General features: G+C 57.6%; 6 protein-coding genes across 6 annotated transcripts in view; 4 read left to right on the top strand and 2 right to left on the bottom strand.

Moving 5' to 3' along the window:
• Positions 1–545: 545 nt before the first annotated feature.
• On the bottom strand, positions 546–2,388 carry SDRG_03749 (hypothetical protein). Its single transcript, XM_008609392.1, has 3 exons — positions 1,666–2,388; positions 1,372–1,621; positions 546–1,324 (listed from the first exon to the last, which is right to left on the bottom strand). The coding sequence occupies exons 1-3, from the start codon at positions 2,277–2,279 to the stop codon at positions 656–658; spliced, it is 1,533 nt and encodes a 510-aa protein (XP_008607614.1). The 5' UTR covers positions 2,280–2,388; the 3' UTR covers positions 546–655.
• A 2,931-nt stretch (positions 2,389–5,319) lies between these two features.
• SDRG_03748 (hypothetical protein) lies at positions 5,320–6,804 on the bottom strand. The gene is made up of 4 exons (XM_008609391.1): positions 6,526–6,804; positions 6,411–6,483; positions 6,201–6,356; positions 5,320–6,152 (listed from the first exon to the last, which is right to left on the bottom strand). Exons 1-4 carry the CDS (start codon positions 6,649–6,651, stop codon positions 5,338–5,340), a joined length of 1,170 nt encoding a protein of 389 aa, XP_008607613.1. The 5' UTR covers positions 6,652–6,804; the 3' UTR covers positions 5,320–5,337.
• Positions 6,805–7,712: 908 nt separating this feature from the next.
• SDRG_03747 (hypothetical protein) lies at positions 7,713–9,428 on the top strand (the record flags this gene model as incomplete). Its single annotated transcript, XM_008609390.1, has 7 exons — positions 7,713–8,372; positions 8,439–8,540; positions 8,589–8,788; positions 8,833–8,890; positions 8,953–9,027; positions 9,086–9,288; positions 9,344–9,428. 7 exons carry the CDS (start codon positions 7,713–7,715, stop codon positions 9,426–9,428), a joined length of 1,383 nt encoding a protein of 460 aa, XP_008607612.1.
• Positions 9,429–9,620: 192 nt separating this feature from the next.
• SDRG_03746 (hypothetical protein) lies at positions 9,621–10,864 on the top strand (the record flags this gene model as incomplete). Its single annotated transcript, XM_008609389.1, has 5 exons — positions 9,621–9,694; positions 9,744–9,804; positions 9,854–10,333; positions 10,385–10,467; positions 10,510–10,864. The coding sequence occupies 5 exons, from the start codon at positions 9,621–9,623 to the stop codon at positions 10,862–10,864; spliced, it is 1,053 nt and encodes a 350-aa protein (XP_008607611.1).
• Positions 10,865–11,291: 427 nt separating this feature from the next.
• Positions 11,292–16,631, top strand: SDRG_03745 (hypothetical protein). The gene has a single exon (XM_008609388.1). It carries the CDS (start codon positions 11,305–11,307, stop codon positions 16,555–16,557), a length of 5,253 nt encoding a protein of 1,750 aa, XP_008607610.1. The 5' UTR covers positions 11,292–11,304; the 3' UTR covers positions 16,558–16,631.
• Positions 16,632–17,279: 648 nt separating this feature from the next.
• The window catches only part of SDRG_03744 (hypothetical protein), a 1,724-nt gene continuing 1,447 nt past the window's right edge, over positions 17,280–17,556 (top strand). Inside the window, exon 1 of the mRNA XM_008609387.1 lies at positions 17,280–17,551. Within this exon, the coding sequence (XP_008607609.1) occupies positions 17,376–17,551 (176 nt within the window). The 5' untranslated portion in view covers positions 17,280–17,375. The remainder of the gene's footprint in view (positions 17,552–17,556) is intronic.

The following is a 17,556-nucleotide window of genomic DNA, read 5'->3' as shown; positions in this document are numbered from 1 at the left end:
CATTGAGCACGCAACCCATTCGCCACCAACCAAAGCGCGTCATGGTACTAGAGACTACGAATGCCAACGACCAGAGAACTGACACAAAGGACAGGCCGAGCTGGTTCATTACACAGAGCTTTGCGGTGCAAGCAATTTCGTGGCAACGTCGTCGTCGCTCCATCGACGGCCAAGCTACCCAGCCCAGTGCGGCTGGCGCGCGTACTCATACCTCGTAGAGTCGTCTTTTTTTGCGCAGTTCACACAGAATGTGTACAGCCGAAGGTGCTGCGGTCGGTACTGTACTGCGCTAATACGATGGCAGCGGCTTCCACGGCAAGCGTGGTCGGCAAATGTTATCGAGCCAAGCTTGTCCAAGAGCTTATCTTTCGAGGCGACAGGCGCACCAGTCGAGTAGCCACGCATGACCGCGTGCCTCAGGAGTAGCCGTGCCACCCACGGCGACAGCCTCGAGTAGCCGCCGCCGGTCGCGCCACCGCCCTCGTCCCAACTCGCAAAAGTGCCAAGCTACTGTACTACAAGGAGAGGACTAGAGTAGAAGTGCATGGGCAAAGAAGAAGTTGTACATTATACGTTGGGGAGCAATGCGGTATACACAATATGTTGTCATAAGAAGTCGTACGTGGCCAACGTCGCACCAACCGAACTGGTCGGTTTAGAAAGCAAAGCCATTGCCCGAGCCGAAAAAGCTGGGCGGCGGCGGCGCGCCCGACGACGCCGCCCGGCGACGGCCCGCGAGGTCGGCTGCAAACGACGCACTCAAGCCGGGCTCCTTCTTGGCCGGGAGTGGGCCCCGTGCGCGGCCAAAGCCGCGCGTGCCGTCGGGGCCGGCCGCTTGCCGAAAGGCCTGCGCGATCGCAGAGTCGACCGCGTCCGGGCTCTTGAGCGGCAAGCGCTGCGGCCGCTGGCCTGACGACGACGACCGGCCGCGCGTAAAGGGCGTCGCAGCGTCGTTGCCCATCGTGCGGGCGCGGCTGCGCTCGCCATTGGCCATGGACGTGTGGTGGTTCTCGTGGCGGGTGGGCGGCGCGGTCGCAGCTGCGTGCACGCTCGGCGGGCGGTACTCGAGCTTGACTTTCGATGCGTATTTGCGTCCGCTCTTCTTGTTTTTGCCGACTGTAAAGGAAACGTAGTCGCCTTGGAAAATGTCAATCGAGCCGTCTTCGTCGGGCACGAGGCGGAAGCTGATCGACGAGCCGTCTTGGCGGGCGGGCGTGATGAGGCCGCCGGCGCCACGGATCGAGTAGACAACGCCCGTGCTCACTTTGCCTTCGCTGAGGTCGTTGAGGCCCTCGCCCACCGACTCGACGTGAATCGGGGCCGACTAGCATCATACACTAAGAACTGAGAAGAAGATTGGGTGAACGGTACCTTGTTGCCGGCGCGGGGCGAGCTCGAGGCCGAGTTGGAGCCGCCGCCGTTCGTCGACTGGAACGCCGCCGCGGCCGACTTGGCGCGGCGTCGGTCGACTTCGACCGGAAACATACGCTGCTTGAGCTTGTCGGTGGTCGTGCCATCAAAGAGCACGACCTGCATGCCCGTGCGCCAGTTGTACTGGTCCGAGAGCGTCAAGACGGCGTGGTTGGCCATCTCGGCGTCGATAAACTCAATGATCGCATACCTACATCGCGGATAAGGTCATGACCACAAGCAACACGTAAGTACGTTTCGCCGGAAATGACGGGCGGCTTGAGCACCGCGTTGCGGCCGGTCGCGCCGTTCTTCTTGAGGAGGCGGAGGTACGTGATTTCGCCGCACGTGCGGAAGGTGTCCTTGAGGCTCGCAATGCTCGCGTCTTCGGCGAGGTTGTACGCAATCGCAGTGCGCGACAGCTTGCCATGGTACGTCTGGTCGTACGGCAGCGGGTCCTTGCGGCACACACTCGCGCCTTCTTCGCTCAAGAGGAGCTTGGTCGAGAGCTCGAGCGCTTGCTGGAGGAGCGCAATGTCGGTCGTGAGCTTCTTGACGCGGCCAAAGGTCGCGAGCAGCTCGAGCTTGACGTAGCCGTGCGCGTTCATGTTCTTCAGCAAGAAGAGGTCGCCGAGGAGGTTGTCGTCGCAAAAGTAAAACTCGAGCTGGTCGCAGATCGTACGCAGAAAGGTCGCGGGCAGCACTGTCGGCAGCGCGTGCGACGGCGAGAGCAAGGGCTCGGCTTCGGGCTGCGCGAGCGGCGGCCCATGCAGCGAGAGGCACGAGATGTCCACATCAATGGGCGTGTGGACCAGCTGCGGCAGCGGCGCCATCATCGAGACGTCCAGCGGCTCCGTGTAGCTCTCCATGGCGATGGTAGGTGGTAGTAGTCTAGTACTGGGGGGTATCGACGGCCTCGGCGCAGAGGCGGTAGATGCGAGTACGGCAACGTAAGAGCAAATGACCGCAGAGACTGCCAGAAGGCTTCTCTTGGCGAATGTATGCAGCATGATACGGACACGTGATTGGCTGATATTCCGACGGCCCTACCCCGCTGGCACCAATGCCATATTTAATGCACACAGAGCATGCTGTATAGCCAAGCCAAGTGCTTTGGTATGGCCATTTTATTTTTTAATTAAATCGGACGCCCGCCACATTGAAGCACGATCCAAGGCGGCGACTGCGGGACGACACCCGCCGCCCGCCACGTTAACCGCCTTCTTTCCTGCACGACGAGGACTAGAAAGTTGCTTGTCATAATGGCGGTCATGGCCGTACCTGGCGATGCTTTTGCCGGCACGAGATGGACCACTTCACAGCACTGTCTATCGTACGGTATACGTCAAGCGAATGCCCAAGAAGGGGCAGCGCTTCAACGGCGTCGTTTGTATACTTCGAGCTGCGAGGTCACAGCAAATAGCAAGGGCACATCATAGAAAGCTTTGGCCCGTGGCAATGCAATAGGAATAAGACCTTATGTTGTTTTGGTGCTAAACGTATGGGCAGTGGAGGCGGTGGTACGCTTGCTGACGACGTGCTGACGACGTGCGCAGCAGCCCACGTCAAGACCGAGCTGGCAGAGGACCTCAGTACGCTTGTAGGGCAGTCGATACGAGTTGATGGCGATGACCACAGCAGAAGATGACGCTGCATGGACAGCGCACGTTCTCGATTCGGCGCGAACGTATGAGACGGTTGAGATAGATTTGGTGCAAAGTGAGACAGTCGTGAGATTGCATGTGGCAAGCCGGATATCCGGATGCACCGGATATGTGGGCGAACTCCACGCGTTCGTTCGCGAGATGGAAAGGCAACGAACGTGCTTGCTATTTCAACGCGTGGTAGATTCCAAATCGACAATAGATAGCCATAATTGTCTAGCAAATGTGTTATAACTAGGCGTCGTCGCGTGCAGTGGCGATGCGGGAATGGACGCGGCAAGGGCGGGAGAAGCGCGGCGAGCGGCAAGCTGGATCGAACGAGTGAATCAGTTGCGAGGGGGATCGGGGTGGTTGCTTCGTAGCCAATGAAGCCAAGCTACTTTTGCTTCAAGTGCAACTGCGGCGCGGCGTTCATTGACGCGTCGTCATTGACAGCGGCGCCGTGGGTGGTTGTGGGCACATGTCGCGCGCCGTCGGCATACAATCGCCCAGTGCGATCTTACTACCGGCAACTGCGACCAGCTAGCTCCCAGCTCCAGCCACACATTTGCAGCCGCGTGGTGATAGAGCTACTCTTCTTCGCACAAGATTCCGACAGAAGGGGCGTCTGGTCCGGCGCCAGGATCAGACGCGCTGGCTCAAACCCGCGGGTCGGATCAGACGCCACGACCGAGCCAAACACATAACATCAAGCAACGACGATAGCTCAGCGATTCGAGCACCAATAACCAACGAGCTAGGCCGAGGCGCGAGACGTGGAGGGCAGTCTACGGCCTCTCAGTTTCATATCTTGCGCAATTCTATGTGGTCATACATTCCCTGATTTTACGAAAGCTGCCGACCGCGTCTCTCGGTCAAATGACACTGCCTATCTTGTGCTAGGACTGGCGCGTTGGACGTCGACTAGACAAAGCATACGATTTCTGCATCCGACACTACCGCGCAAACGTCGCGGGGTAGGGTCCGTCAACGGAAACGTCACAGGTCCCTTTAAGGACGCGAGGACTAGAAGCTCCAATTGTCTTTAGTAAAGAGCTATATAAATTTGAATCACTGTGGGTCGACACTGCCGTAGGCGACTGAATGGGCGCCATGCCAAATCGAGCTGCGCTCAGGTCGCCCGTTCGTCGAGCACGGTGTGTGCGTGGGCCACCACGCGCATATCGTGTGGTATATCTGGGATACCGTGCTAGTTAAAGGACTACATGACAATCCACCCGCACAGCTCATGTTCTGGGAACATAGGCGGCTGTATCCTAAGCCTAGTGATAGATCCTGTCTGCTGAAGATCCTGGAAGGATCTTCATGCCAAATGTTCCATTGTCAACCCACGGCGGAATGTTCTGGATATAGTAGTATGGGCATTAGTAGGGAAGTGGACTGCAGCCACTCCCTGCCCGTTGTCAGTAGACTGAGTCCTAGTGGCTCACTTCAGCATTCGCTTTGTATCCAACACGTTTGGCTTATTGAGGACTAGCCGCCTCCTATTGTCGTGCCTCTCATTGGATCGTGTTGAAGTTCGCTTGCTTGCTCGCTTGCTATCTCGGAGTACAGCACATATCGTCTGTCATCCTGCAGACGCTTCATTGTGATAGAGCATACCACATTAGAATCAAGCCCACGGCGGAGGCTGTAATGCCGCTCAATGCGGCCGTATACCTCGGCTCGGTCCGTAACGATGGAAGACCCGAGGGAGTCGCGTTGCCATTGTGAAGACCCTCGGACGAGGACGGTTCGCCTCTGATCTTGGCTGCCTACCATCATCTGCGTGTTGTGTGTCGTGCGACCACATACGTGAGCACACGGGGGCATTGAAATGGAGAAGGACACTTCTCAATTTGACACGGGTGTTCCGCTGACCCTCCCACGATTTGGCGTGCTTACATGTAGAGTTCGTCCTGCCAAAGGAGGCGTAAGCGACGATCATAGCAGGTTGTATAGTATAAAACTGCTTTGACTCGTCGTTGTCAATATAGCAAGAGCTAACCTTGACGGTACCGATGCCAACGCCAATGAGAGAGCGAAGAAAGGGACGACACAACGGGGCTCGAACCCTGTACCTTGAGAAATGCGAAGCAGGAAGCCACCGTCTAGACCAAAGGTGGTCAACGCATGCTATCCGCATCTGGACAAACGCCATCAAAATCGCTCTACTAGTATCCAACGCACGACACTCTGTACATCCATGACAAGAGGGCGGTCGTGCCACAAAATCGTCGTCGACAAAAAATGGAAAAATCAAAAATCGACAAGATGTGCTCGATTAACTCGCATAGACGCGGAGGGCGGTGCCAATAAAGATCATACACGTGCCGGCGGCCAGAATGCACATGTTGCGGCGGCCTTCAATCTCCTTAAAGTAAACCGCCGACCAGAGCATCGACACCATCGCGGGGCCGATGGCCGTGAGTGGATAGACAAGATCAAAGCCGAGGTTGCCGGCCGAGAGGAGCTGGCCCGCGAGGCCTGTCGCCCAGAGCAAGCCCGAGACGTACGCCGGGCGGAGCGCGCTGCGGGGCATGCGGCGCTTCCGGATGCGATGCACGGTCGAGTAGAGGAGGAACGCGATCGTCGACGTGATGTAGATGCCCATGCATTGCGAAAACAAAAAGTTGAGCGGGTCGCAGTCCTTCCCGGCTTGGTTGCACGCTTGCTGCCAGAGCACATAGGGCGTGAGGCAGTTGCCGAGGAGACACCCGACAAAGAGCGCCAGCGCAATGCCCACGACGCGGCGCTTCTTCTCGTCCGAGCCATCTTCGACCACTTCGACGCGTTCGTTTGGAATCGTGAATGGACCATAGTTGGGCAGTTCCGGGTGCATGAGCGACTGGGCGAGCGACTCGCGGCGCAGCGCCGGCACGTCCAGATCAAGCGCCGACGACGTCGACGACGCCGGCGACGACTTGTCGATCAACGGCTTGGCTTCGGTCGAGCTTTGGTTTTCGAGCTGGACCGATGCGGACGACGAGAGCGTTGGCTGGATCTTGCCGTACACAAGGATCGAGCCGATCATGAAGAGGATCCCGAGCTCCGAGATGCGCGGGTACGTCGGGATCGTCGGATCGACGCCAAAGAGCCCTATACGATCTTAGTGGTCAAGTGCAAACTCAACTTTTGCGCGCCTACCGTAGCGCGACACGACGTAACCCATGGTGATGTTGGCGCCGTTCCAGAGCATAAAGCCGACGCCGAGACCGAGCGTGTTGACAACGGTCGGGATCAACAGGTTGGCGATCGCAAAGAGGCAGCCGCCAAGGAGTCCACCGGGAAACATAAACATCCCTATCGCACACGGTCAGAGGCACGCTCGTATCGAGTCGTTTGTCGTCTTCGTACCCTTCTCAGCGATGTAGCTCCACTCGTTCGAGATAAGACCCCACATGAGACCGACGGCGAGGATGCCCGAGCACTAGAGGATGCAATGAGCACACGCAGAGATGGATTGTCGTACCATGTACCACTGGAAGACCATGCCGTCGTAGGTCGGGTACTGCTTGGCAGGGACGTACGTCGTTCCGAAGAAGACGACGGCGAGGACGACGCCGAGGCAGCCGAGGTACGGGTTGGTGGTCGTCATACGGTGCCAAATAAGAAGTGAGACAGAAGTTCCGAAAATGAAAAAACGGTTCGTTTTCCAATAACTAACTATCAGAAGGGCACTGGCGCCACTGGCAAAGACTTGTTTCGTGGCCAAACTGCAAGCGTGTGCAATACTTGCCGTTGATTTACGTGGATTTGTGCAGTGCGCAGCTGTCGATCAACTTCAACGTCGCCATGGGATTCCTGCCAGAAATTAGCAGCGTATTTGTATGCCCGACCGTGCGTGCTCGAAAAATCAACCACCTGGGCAGGCATAAATCCAGTGGCTGGGTGCGCCGTTGGCTGCATATTCAGTACTCGCACTTTCCCAGCTCTGCCGTGTGCGACCGCGCGTACGTCAGGTCGTCGTCGGACGGCCCCGCTTGTGGTGCACACCTTGACACCGTGCGCCACCATGCTGCGTCAACAAGTCGTCGTCCGACCTCGTACGTCGAAAGAACGGCGTTGCTTCTTGCTTTTGATCCCCTCGCACCGCCTCTTGCAAGGGAAAAGCATGCTATCTGTTCTCAGGTAGGGCGATATACGTGCAGCGAGAGCGGTGGGCGACTCGTGCTTCTGTCCCCCCTTTGGATTCAACGTGATGGTTCAGCGATGGTAGTGGAGCTGGCTGCGGTGCGCATCGTCTTTGCGTCGTAATACGTGTCGCGCTTGAAGAAGCACGCATCTTGAGGTCGCACGACGGCTTGCCTTCTTGCTACTTGCCGTCTTGCCGTCTTGACGTAGTAGTACTCGTTCGAGAAGCGATGGCGGGTACTACGTCCTACGGCAGCGGCAGCCCGCGGTGCATTAAGCCTAGAAACTTCAGACAGGATGCAAACCAAACACTTTGCGCTGAGGACAAACGATGCGGGGCGTCCTTTGTTGAACCTCGCCATGTTCCATGTGGCACCTCCGTGATGGAGCTGAGACACACCCGACAAATCCCAATGCATTTGAGACAGATATGGTAAAAACGTGACGTATCCGGATATCAACTGCAATGTGCCAATCAACCGGCCACCCACTGGATTGGGTGGATTCCTGCTGGCCGACAAAATAATGTGGGAGCGCGCGCCGGTGGCTGGCCGCGGCTTTGGCGCGCTGGCGACAGTGCCCATCCCGGCCGGGACGCTTGTGCTTCGTACGACGGCTACTGCGTCGTTGCCGCTCGACCTGGGTGCGACCTGCGCTCATTGCTTTGCCCCCGCCGCGCTGCGCTGCGCCCGCTGCAAGCTGCTCAAGTACTGCAGCCGCAACTGCCAGCGCGCCGACTGGTCGTCGCACGGACCCGAGTGCAAGTACCTCGCGCCGTACATGGCGTCGGCAGCCGGGCCGTCACCGACGCCGACTGTGTTGCTGGCGGCGCGCCTCCACTATAGCGCCATCGACCCGAGCGACTATGCGACCAACCTCGACGCGCACGCACCCGACGCGATTCAGCGCTACCGCGACATGAGTGCGCTCGTGCTGCAGATCCTTGGCGCGACCAACGTCGCAGATACGTTGCCGTCCATGCACCGCCTCCTCTTGACCTTTGCGATGCTCAACTGCAACGCGTTCACTGTCTGCTCGCCCGAGCAAGTGCCTCTCGGTATTGGCTTTTATCCATTGGCGGCGGCGTACAACCATGCGTGCGTGCCCAACTGCGTGGCGACCTTTTGCGGCCGCGACCTTTACCTGCGCGCGCTGCGACCGATCTCGCGGGGCGACGAACTCACGGTGCGTCGACGCTCCTTGAAGCTCCAGCACGACTTCAACCAGCTGCTCACCCACTGTCGGTACTAGATTGCCTACACGGAGCTGGTTGCACCCACAAGTGTGCGCCGACTCGAACTCGCAACTTCGTACTTTTTCCACTGCGACTGCGTTCGCTGCGTGGTCGTCCAAGTACACGGTAGCCATTGGTTCACTGGGTGCTGATGGCTACTTGCTTAGGGGTCGGGGTCGTGCTGGGCAAAAAAAGAACACTTGCTGGAAGGCTGTGGGTGCAGTCGACGCGGCTGCGCTGGCTGCCTTGAGCCCGATGTTGATGGGGCAACGTCCTCGTGTCCCATCTGCTTGACCGTGATTGAGCACGACAACGTGACACCCCGCCTCGTCCAACGCGCGATCCAAGCGGCTGACAGCGCGGAGCAGTTTGTGGCGCATAGAAATTGCAGGTTCACGAACGCACGGCTAGGCGCAAGGCTATACCAGAGGCGATAGCATGTCGGCAACGCGCCTATGCACTGACGCAGGTCCGTTCTCTCGTGCTCTTTATTAGCTAAAAGTACTTGGTATGATCGTTCGGATCGACTAGGCGTCGTACCACAAATACCACGCGGACAATATCGCAGGCGCTGAGACGCTCGCCAACTTGATCATGAGTGCCGAGGTGCGATGGAACCTTCTCGGCTAGCTTTGGCTCCTTGTCGATGTATATTCTGTGGTAGAATGCAGCGTTTCGAGACGCAGCTCAGACGTCATTGGCACTCACATTGTACGCGACAGCGCTCGACGGGCTTACATGGCTTTATGGCCCGGAGCTCGCACCATTGCGGGGTCTCACGACTCTCAAGTATGCGCAAGCGCTGCATCTCGCCAACCCCAATGCAAAGGACGAGGCGCTGCGGCTGGTCCAAGAAGCTTGTTCCTTGTACGTTGATGATTTAAGAGTCTAAATCGCGTCGTGATGCCACGTTGTGCGGTAGGCTCGCGACGACACACGGAGACGATAGCTCTGTCGTGGCGACAGCAATTGCGCTCCTTTATGATCTGCAGCGTGTAGAGTCGTAGCGTCTCATGCGCTTGATATATACTATTGTGCGGCGACGAGGACAAGTGCATTTAAGATCTGAGTGGCAGGAATTGCACTAAATCGTACATTCCGTTCAAAAATAGGTGCGATCTCGCAATGTGATTGGCGGTTGGACCAACGTGTGGCCAATCAAACGCGCGCGAGACGAATCGAAACCAATCTTGTCGGGCATGTCGGTGGACTCGACCAACCCGACGCCAGGGTCGCCCAACTCGGTCTTCTTGACCGAGACCAAGCTCCGAGGGTACGCATACAGCGCCGCCCTCTCCTCGTCGCTGACTGTCTTCTTGCAGCCATGATTTTCCCACGAAAGAGCTCGCGGAGCTCGAGCCGCTCGTCTCGGGCGTCTCGCTGGTTTGTCGTCTTGCTTGTGCCATTTCGCGGCTCATGAGGCTGCGCGTAGATGTCGCAGTCAACGCTACTGCTCAAGAAGCGCAAGGAGCTCCGCGAAGTCAACGACGCGCTCGAATTTATGAAGGAGGAGTACGCGCAGCGCGTCGAGTCATGTGCCGAGCGCCAGCGCGAGTTTGAGCGCAAGCAGCAAGAAATGCGGGATCAAGTGAGCAAGTTTGAAAAGTTTATCAAAGAGAACGACTCGAAGCGGACGCGCGCCGAGCTCAAGGCCAAGACCGAGCACCGATCGAGCGAGCAAAACGACGTGCGCAAGAAGCAGCTGTTTGCGCAGTATGAGAAGGACGTCTCGCAGCGGGAGGCGCTGGAGAAGAAGCGCGACCAGCTACTCAAGTACCGCACGTACTTGGACAGCGCGGTCGAGGCGTCCGAGCAAGAGTACGAAGAGATTGCCGACATTCTGAACCGGTATGCGACCTTGGTCGACGCCAACAAGGACCTCCAGGTGCAGGTGCAGAGCGCCGAGTCGCAGGTACCTTATCCCCGCCAAGAGGATCAAATGTGATGATAAACTTGGGACTAGATTGACCGACTGCGGCAAGAGCTGCGCACGTTCAAAACCGAAATGGAAAACAACATTTTGGTGCAAAACAGCGAAATCCACGGGTAGATGTGGGACCACACACAAATTTTGACAATCGACCGTAGGCACCAGCAACATTTGGAACGCATTCGCGGCGAGACCTTCCAGCTCGACTTGGACCGTGGCCGCGACGATCGCACGTACAACGACCGGTCGCGCGAGTCGGGGCAGATCATTTTGGCGATCAAGAACCTCTACAACCGGTGTCGCACAAGCTTGGGCGGCAAAATTCCGCCCGTGACGGACCAGTCGTCCGACACGATGGTGTACATGAGCAACGTGCTCAAGGTCGTCGCTGAGCGCATCGTCGATCTCGAGTACATCACGGCTGCGTACGAGCCCAATAACCCGGTCGAGACCAATGCCAGCGCCGCCAAGGCGACCAAAGCGCTGGCCAAGAAAGCGGCGGCGACAACCTAGTGCATTTTTCGTTGAATAGGCTAGTGTGTTTATATCCTCATAGACAAATACGATGTAAAATCGTCGTTCAAAAGTACGAGCAGTCCCATGCATTGAATTGAATGGCAGAATAGCACTTGGATCGAGCAGCCCGTGGTGGAGGCCGCATGTCGAGTTTGAGACGAAGCACGAGTGAACGACCGGTAGCACATGGGTCGGACACGTCTCCATGGATCATTCGGTCTTCTCTTCTTTGATTGTATTCGGGCTGTTTGTTTCCGTAGCTCCCAAAGATGAAGAAGACGCGCCTGTCGCTTACGTCAATACGTTCCAGGCTCGTGGCATCCCCACCAGGAATGTCAAATCGCTCAAAGGTAACGTATCGAGCGTTTCTGTGGCGCCAAACGGGCTCGAAGCGGTGGCCGTTGCAGTTCCGTGTTTCGCCACCAAACAACGTCACGATGGCTCGCTTGGACCTCGTACGGGAACGCCTCGGAGCTCTCTACTTCCTCGGCAGTGTCGCGCTGAGCCTTCTCGCCTTGTCGGCCATGCAGCCGTACCTCGAGAACGACTACCTCTGGCCGAGCTTTGCGACGAGCCTCGTCTCGACCGCGCTCGTGCAGATATTCAATGCGCAGTTATCGCTCATGGCCGCCAACGCTACGTTCGACCTCTTGAACCCAATCAATGTCGTGCTGTTGCCGTCAAGAGACGTTCGCATCGGGGCAGCGTACGCCCGGCGCATCGTCCATGAAGAGCTCAAAGCGCCCGCCGATGCAATTGCAAGTCTCCGGTCGTACGACGTGGCGGACCTCACGTACCTTATGAGTGGGTACTGCTGGGCCGACTTGCGCCAGCGCTACAGCCTCGCTCACACGGCCGTGCGCGCAACGCGGTGCGCCACAAGGTATGGGGCAAATGGCGCCGTGTACCTCGAAGCGATCCTGCGCAATGTCAACTTTGCCGTTTGGTACGATGCGTTTGGGAGCCAGTTTGACCTGCACATTGCACAGCCGATTGCAAAGGACTTTGCGGACGGTCCTGCGTGGGTCGAAGCACTGCATGCCCACGCGCCGCTTGCGATTTTAGACGAAGTCGACGTCTGGTCGTCGTACCAGATCTGGATCTTTCAGCTCCAGTACGCCAACCGCGTCCAGACAGGACTGCTCGAGACCATTGGCATTGGCAACGCTTTGGGGCAGACCCCACGCTTGGCACTAAAAACAATTCCGAGCGTCCGCCGTGGATCGTTCTGGACAACAATCTACCTGTTTGCGGGCCTTCAGACCGATTTTGCGTCCCTCCAGCCCAACCAGAGTCTCGTGCGCAATAGCTCCGCGTTTTTTGGCCATTCGCATCCCAACCAACTCGAAGACTACAACAACGGCGTACCCCTCAACCTCATTAGCACCGTGCTGCACGCCGAGCTCGGGCAGCTCACGTCCATCGACTTGATGTGGCTGCCGGTGCCATCACCGCTGCGCGCCGCCGTGCAAGACTTTCATGTCGCGGTTCAAACAGCCCTCGCTTCGAACCCTGCCTTCCCAACGCTACTTGCGGCCCTTCCGACACTCACAATGACATTGACACCCGAGCCGTGGAAAGAGCTGAGCTACCGCTTCTATGGCGGCAACCCCATGTGTTCGTTTGGTGCACCGCTTCCGTTCGTGCAAGAATCGTTTGGTTTTGACGATGTTTGCGCGGCCCAGCGACCACTCACGCTGACGTTCGCACCACTGTCGAGTCTCTTTGCCATGGCGGTGACGCCGACGGCGTATGGCCCGTCGATCTGCCGCCAAGTCGCACATACAGAAGAGAGCTTGTGCTCGAGTGCATTCACGGCCTTGTCGGCTGCGTTTGCCGAGCTCAGCTACGTGGTCAAGCCCGCGCCGATCGCGTCGTCTCTCGGTCTCATGCAGTTTCTCAGCGTCAACAGCAGTCAACCGACGATCGAGGTACTGCCGCTGCTTGACCCGTCCTTTGCCTTCTTTGGCGGCATCTACCTCTACGACTGGGTTCACGATGATCGAGAAGCTGTCGCTTTCCAAGGCGACGCGACAACGTTGACCCTCATCTCCAAGCAGTACGCGCGTCAAATGTTATCGCCAACACCGATCTCGACCGACTTGAGTGCGTACCTCTATCGCTGCGCTGCCATCACGACGATCGGTGTACTTGTTGTCGCTAGCGTGCTCTTTTTGCTCGGGCTCTACCATCGACCTTTGCACACCGAGTGGTTTTACTTGCATCGGCTTTTGGGACCTGTGTGGTTGAGCCGCAGTATCCTCGCGGGCCGCAGCGTCGCTGCGACCATTGGCTTGGCGACGACCGACGTTGTTGTTCAGAGCCAGTTGTCGATGACGCACGCACTGCACGCCTCGACCAAGTCGCTCGTCACGACGTGTCTCCTCGCGGGCGAAGTGCTTTGGCTGACCTATTTGGCACATGACATTTTGCACCCGGTGCTGCAAAAGAGGACGCATCAGTACGCGTCTCTGACCTCGCTCGTCGCTTGGCTCCTACTCGTTGGCTCCACGCAGCTCGCGCCGCTTCCATTCCGCTCGGGCTTGCGCCGCGAGTGCTTGGCTATCAATGTGGATGAAATGGTCTACTGTAACAGCGGCACTGTCGACGTTGGCACCGTTCAACGGACACTTTTCCTTGTATTTTTGCCCATCAGTGTCGTCGCGAGCGGCGCGCTTCTCGCTCTGTGCTGTAAATCCCAGAAAATTCCGATCGTGCCACTTGGGATGCCCAGCGCTCGACTAGTCCCGTCGCTCGTGCTACCCGTGGCCGCCGTCGCCTTCCTCCACGAGCGCCAGCCCAACATTGCCCACACGGCTTTGGATGCGCTCACCTCAGCGTGCTGCGGACTCTTTCATTTTGAGTTTCGAGGCAAGATGTACCTCTTCGATATGAAATCATGGCTCCTCGTCCCGTCCGCGTCCTTTGGCTTTGCGACGCCGGTGCTGCACCGGCGCACGACGACAACGTCGCTTGTTTTGCCGCATGTCCAGACTCATGCAACACCGTCCACCCATTCTCCGCCACCGACGCGCTCGAAGGCGTGGATCGCTCGCACGTACCAGAGCGTTCGCCGATACATGGGCATTCCGAGTCTCCTGCTCTCACTTTTTAGCAATGTGGCCTACTTGGGCGTTGCGCAGTCGAATCTCGCCAACGACTATGGCTGGGCGGGCTTCAACGCCACGGGCACGTACGCTTTTCTCGGGAATCTCTTCAATCGACGGCTCCTGACCCACTCGTTTGACGATGGATTCATGCTGAACGACCCCGCTTTTGCCGACACTTCGCAGCTATACAACCTCAGCGTTGGCGCCATTCGCGTCAGTGGCCACGCCGCGCGGCGACAGCTCTTCTCGCCTGACGTTGCACTGGAAGACGTCGTCGCCAACCTCCGGCGCATGGATCCGTGCCGCTTGCCGTGGATGTTTACGCAATACTGCTTTGTCGACCTTGGTCGGCGCTGGTCGCTCGCGAGCTCGTCTGCGCGGGAAGCGCGGTGCCGCTCGCGGTATGTGTCGAATGGCGCCGTTTATTTGGAGACGAGCCTTGGCAACGTCATGCGCTGGGACGACTGGACGCAGTGCTGGGGCACGTCGTTTGAGGTGGGCATTGCGACGGCGCTCGCCACGTCGGTCGATGGCCGCGACTGGCTCCGTGCGATTCAAAGCAATGCGAGAAGTTGCGTCGACGAAGCGGCCTACTGGCGCCAGGCCGGCGTCGCTGGGTTCACGCTGCAGTGGCAAAACTTCAAGACGACGGGCTTCTCGGATGCGTTCTACATTGAGAATGCACTGGGATTGCAGTATGCGCTGCCGCTGAGCAATACGCCAGGCGCGTACCACCTCACGCAGCAAAACTCGATGCGCATGTACTGGAGCTTTGCCAGCGACCTCTGGGCCATTTCGACTAACGCGACACTGCTCGGGAGGGCCAGCCTCGTGCGCCAGAGTCCGATGTTCGCCTACGCCAACACGACGCCGATTGCGGTGTTGTTCCAGAACCTGACGCTCGTGCCGCCGTTGAACGCAGGCCTCGTGAGCTTGGAAACGCATCTTGGACCATTTGGCAATGTCGACATGATCTATGTGCCGGTGCCGTCGTCGCTCTCGGCGCTCTACGCCAACTTTACGGGCAGCCTCGCGCGTCTCTTGGTCGCCAACGAAAGCGCAGCGATTTTGTTTTCGAACCTTCCAGCTCGACCCTACATTATTGAAGTGCCGGGGAGTCTCTTGGCGCAGAGCAAGGAGCTCATGTCCATGGGGGGACGTCTCATGTGTGGGAATGACGCGCCGCCGTATCCGTTCATGTATGGGATCGCTACGCTCTTCGGTACCTCCAGCATGTGCTACGCCTTGTTTCCTGAGCTGATGCAGCCCACGTCTTCACAGCTCCTCTTTGCGTTACTGGGCTACAGCGCACACGTCGGGGTGCTTGATATGGACGCGATCTGCAGCCTGGACACCTCCGCGACAGCTTCGTGCGCAAGCGACTATTTAGAGACCTGGGGGCTTCTAGCCACTTATCCCGAAGTGTTTGACCCGCTTCACGCAGCTGCCACACTCGTGTACGATCTTGTCGACGCGCACAACGTGTCTCTCGTCCAGTACCTCCAAAACGCCACATCGGGTGAAGTCTTTCTATTTGCAATCAACATTCTCGCACCCGAAGTCGGTTGGCCATACTACGGCTGGTGCCTCCTCTATGAATGGGCGACCGGTGTCCGTGAAGTTGTCATGTACGAGGGTGACGTCGGCCGCATCACGGCCCTCTCAGCACCGCTGCCGTTCGACTCAATCTCACCGAGCCCCGACGCGATTGCACATAGTCTCTCGCTCGTGTGCCAAGGGTGCGTCCAGTACATTACGGTGGTGCTCATTGCGCTAGCGTCGGGTGCGATATTGACGGCACTCTGGCACCGCGGTTTTGTCGAGACGGTCAATCTCATGGTCTTGACGCGTCTCGGCGGCTTGGTCTGGATCGGACGGCCATTCTTGCTCGTTCGCAGTCTCACGGCCGTGTGGCTCCTCAACACGAGCCCTCTCTTCCTCGTGCAGACCCACGGGCATTTCACGCGGTTTGAGTCCCCGCATTTGGTGTGGTACAACACGGTCCTTGCCGCGTCCGAGCTAACGTGGAGTGTTTTTATCCTCAACGACGTATTCAGCTGCGTCACGCAAGAGTATACGGCGCTCTACTCGTCCCACAGCACGAATGCAGCGTGGCTCGCAGCGATTCTTTGGACGGTCCAGTGGCCACAACAGCATGTGGCACGTCTACACCGATCGTGCACTGCGATTGATATGGACTTTGCCATCGACTGTCGTAGCGGCAGTGTTCAGATCGGCAATGTCACCCGGATGTTTGTCGGCTACGGCATCGGCGCGATCGCTGCGTTGGTCTCGTACACGGTTGCCCGGCTCGTGCACCCACGGGTTGTTCCCAACCACGCAAACTCGCTCCTCTTGAATGCGCAATGCATGTTCATGCTCCACAGTGCACACCATGAAGGTGGCGTGTTTTTAGACAAGATGTCGGCGCTGATTGCAGGCGTCGTGTCATGGGAACACAGCGGCGTGCTACATCTGCTGGACGTCAAGACGTGGCGGTACCTCCGCGTGGAGCGTGACGGAAAACACGCAACCTTGCCGGCCCGCGTGCGCGGCGCCATTCCGCTCGCAAGCGTCTAGTCTAGTAAGCTGAGTCAATCTCATAGTAAATAAATTCCAATACACTTCTGCGATGGGCGAAGCGAAGTGCACGCTATACAATGTGGACTTTATGATGTAGCCTAGGTAATAATTCATGTTTGCCCGGGCAGCCGCAATATCAAAACTTAAAATGCGGGAAAATGTCGCTGAAAATGGTGGATGAGCATGTCGAGCGGAATCTCCACCAAAGAAAAACTCCTTGCGGTTGTCGTCATAGATCACAAGTCTTGCGCGCCCCACGATCTGCGATATGAATGCACCAAAACATTTTAGCATTGTCCTCCATATCCTTGACTATGAAATGCCTCCGAGTTTAGCTCTAAGATCTCAGTCAAGAGTGAGTTCTCTCCACAATCAGCTATAAATAAGATAGCTATCCTGCCAGTACTGCGCATACATTATTGTGCATACGATGCCTGGTTGTGTGGCCTGTCACACAGATAGCTTGCTGCTTGATCGCGAAGGGAAACAAGTCAAAAGCAGGCAGTCGCTCTTCACTTCTCCCTCCCAACGGTAATCAACCGGCTGCACCTAGTAGGCGCACAAGGTGCGCCAAGCATCGCGTCACTGGAATAGATGGCAAGCTTGCACGATGCACAACCGAAGATTATGAGACAATGTTGGTCTTTGGAGGCGTCGACAGACCATTTTTTTACGCATCTTTTTCAGAGATCAACCATACAGACGTCGTATTCAAACAGCTGGGTCGCTAGAATCTCCGTCTCGAAGCCCTACGATCGACCGTCGAGCCAACGCACCATAAATCAATTTGTCTTTGCTTCCATATATCTGCTACAATGCGCGTCCTGCTTTCGTTGACAACACTTCTCGGCCTTGCGATGGCCGACATCTACACCGGCAAGGCCTCGCTCAACGGCCCCGCCGACGGCATGGATCCGTCGAGTGGCAACTGCGGCCTCATGGACGCCCTCCCGACCGCGCGCCAATTCCAAGTCGCCATGAACCTCGACCAGTACC

The sequence above is a fragment of the Saprolegnia diclina genome (assembly GCF_000281045.1).
Source record: "Saprolegnia diclina VS20 unplaced genomic scaffold supercont1.9, whole genome shotgun sequence".
NCBI lineage: Eukaryota > Oomycota > Saprolegniomycetes > Saprolegniales > Saprolegniaceae > Saprolegnia > Saprolegnia diclina.
The sequence above is the reverse complement of the archived record's forward strand: the minus strand, read 5'-3'. Positions and strand labels throughout refer to the sequence as shown.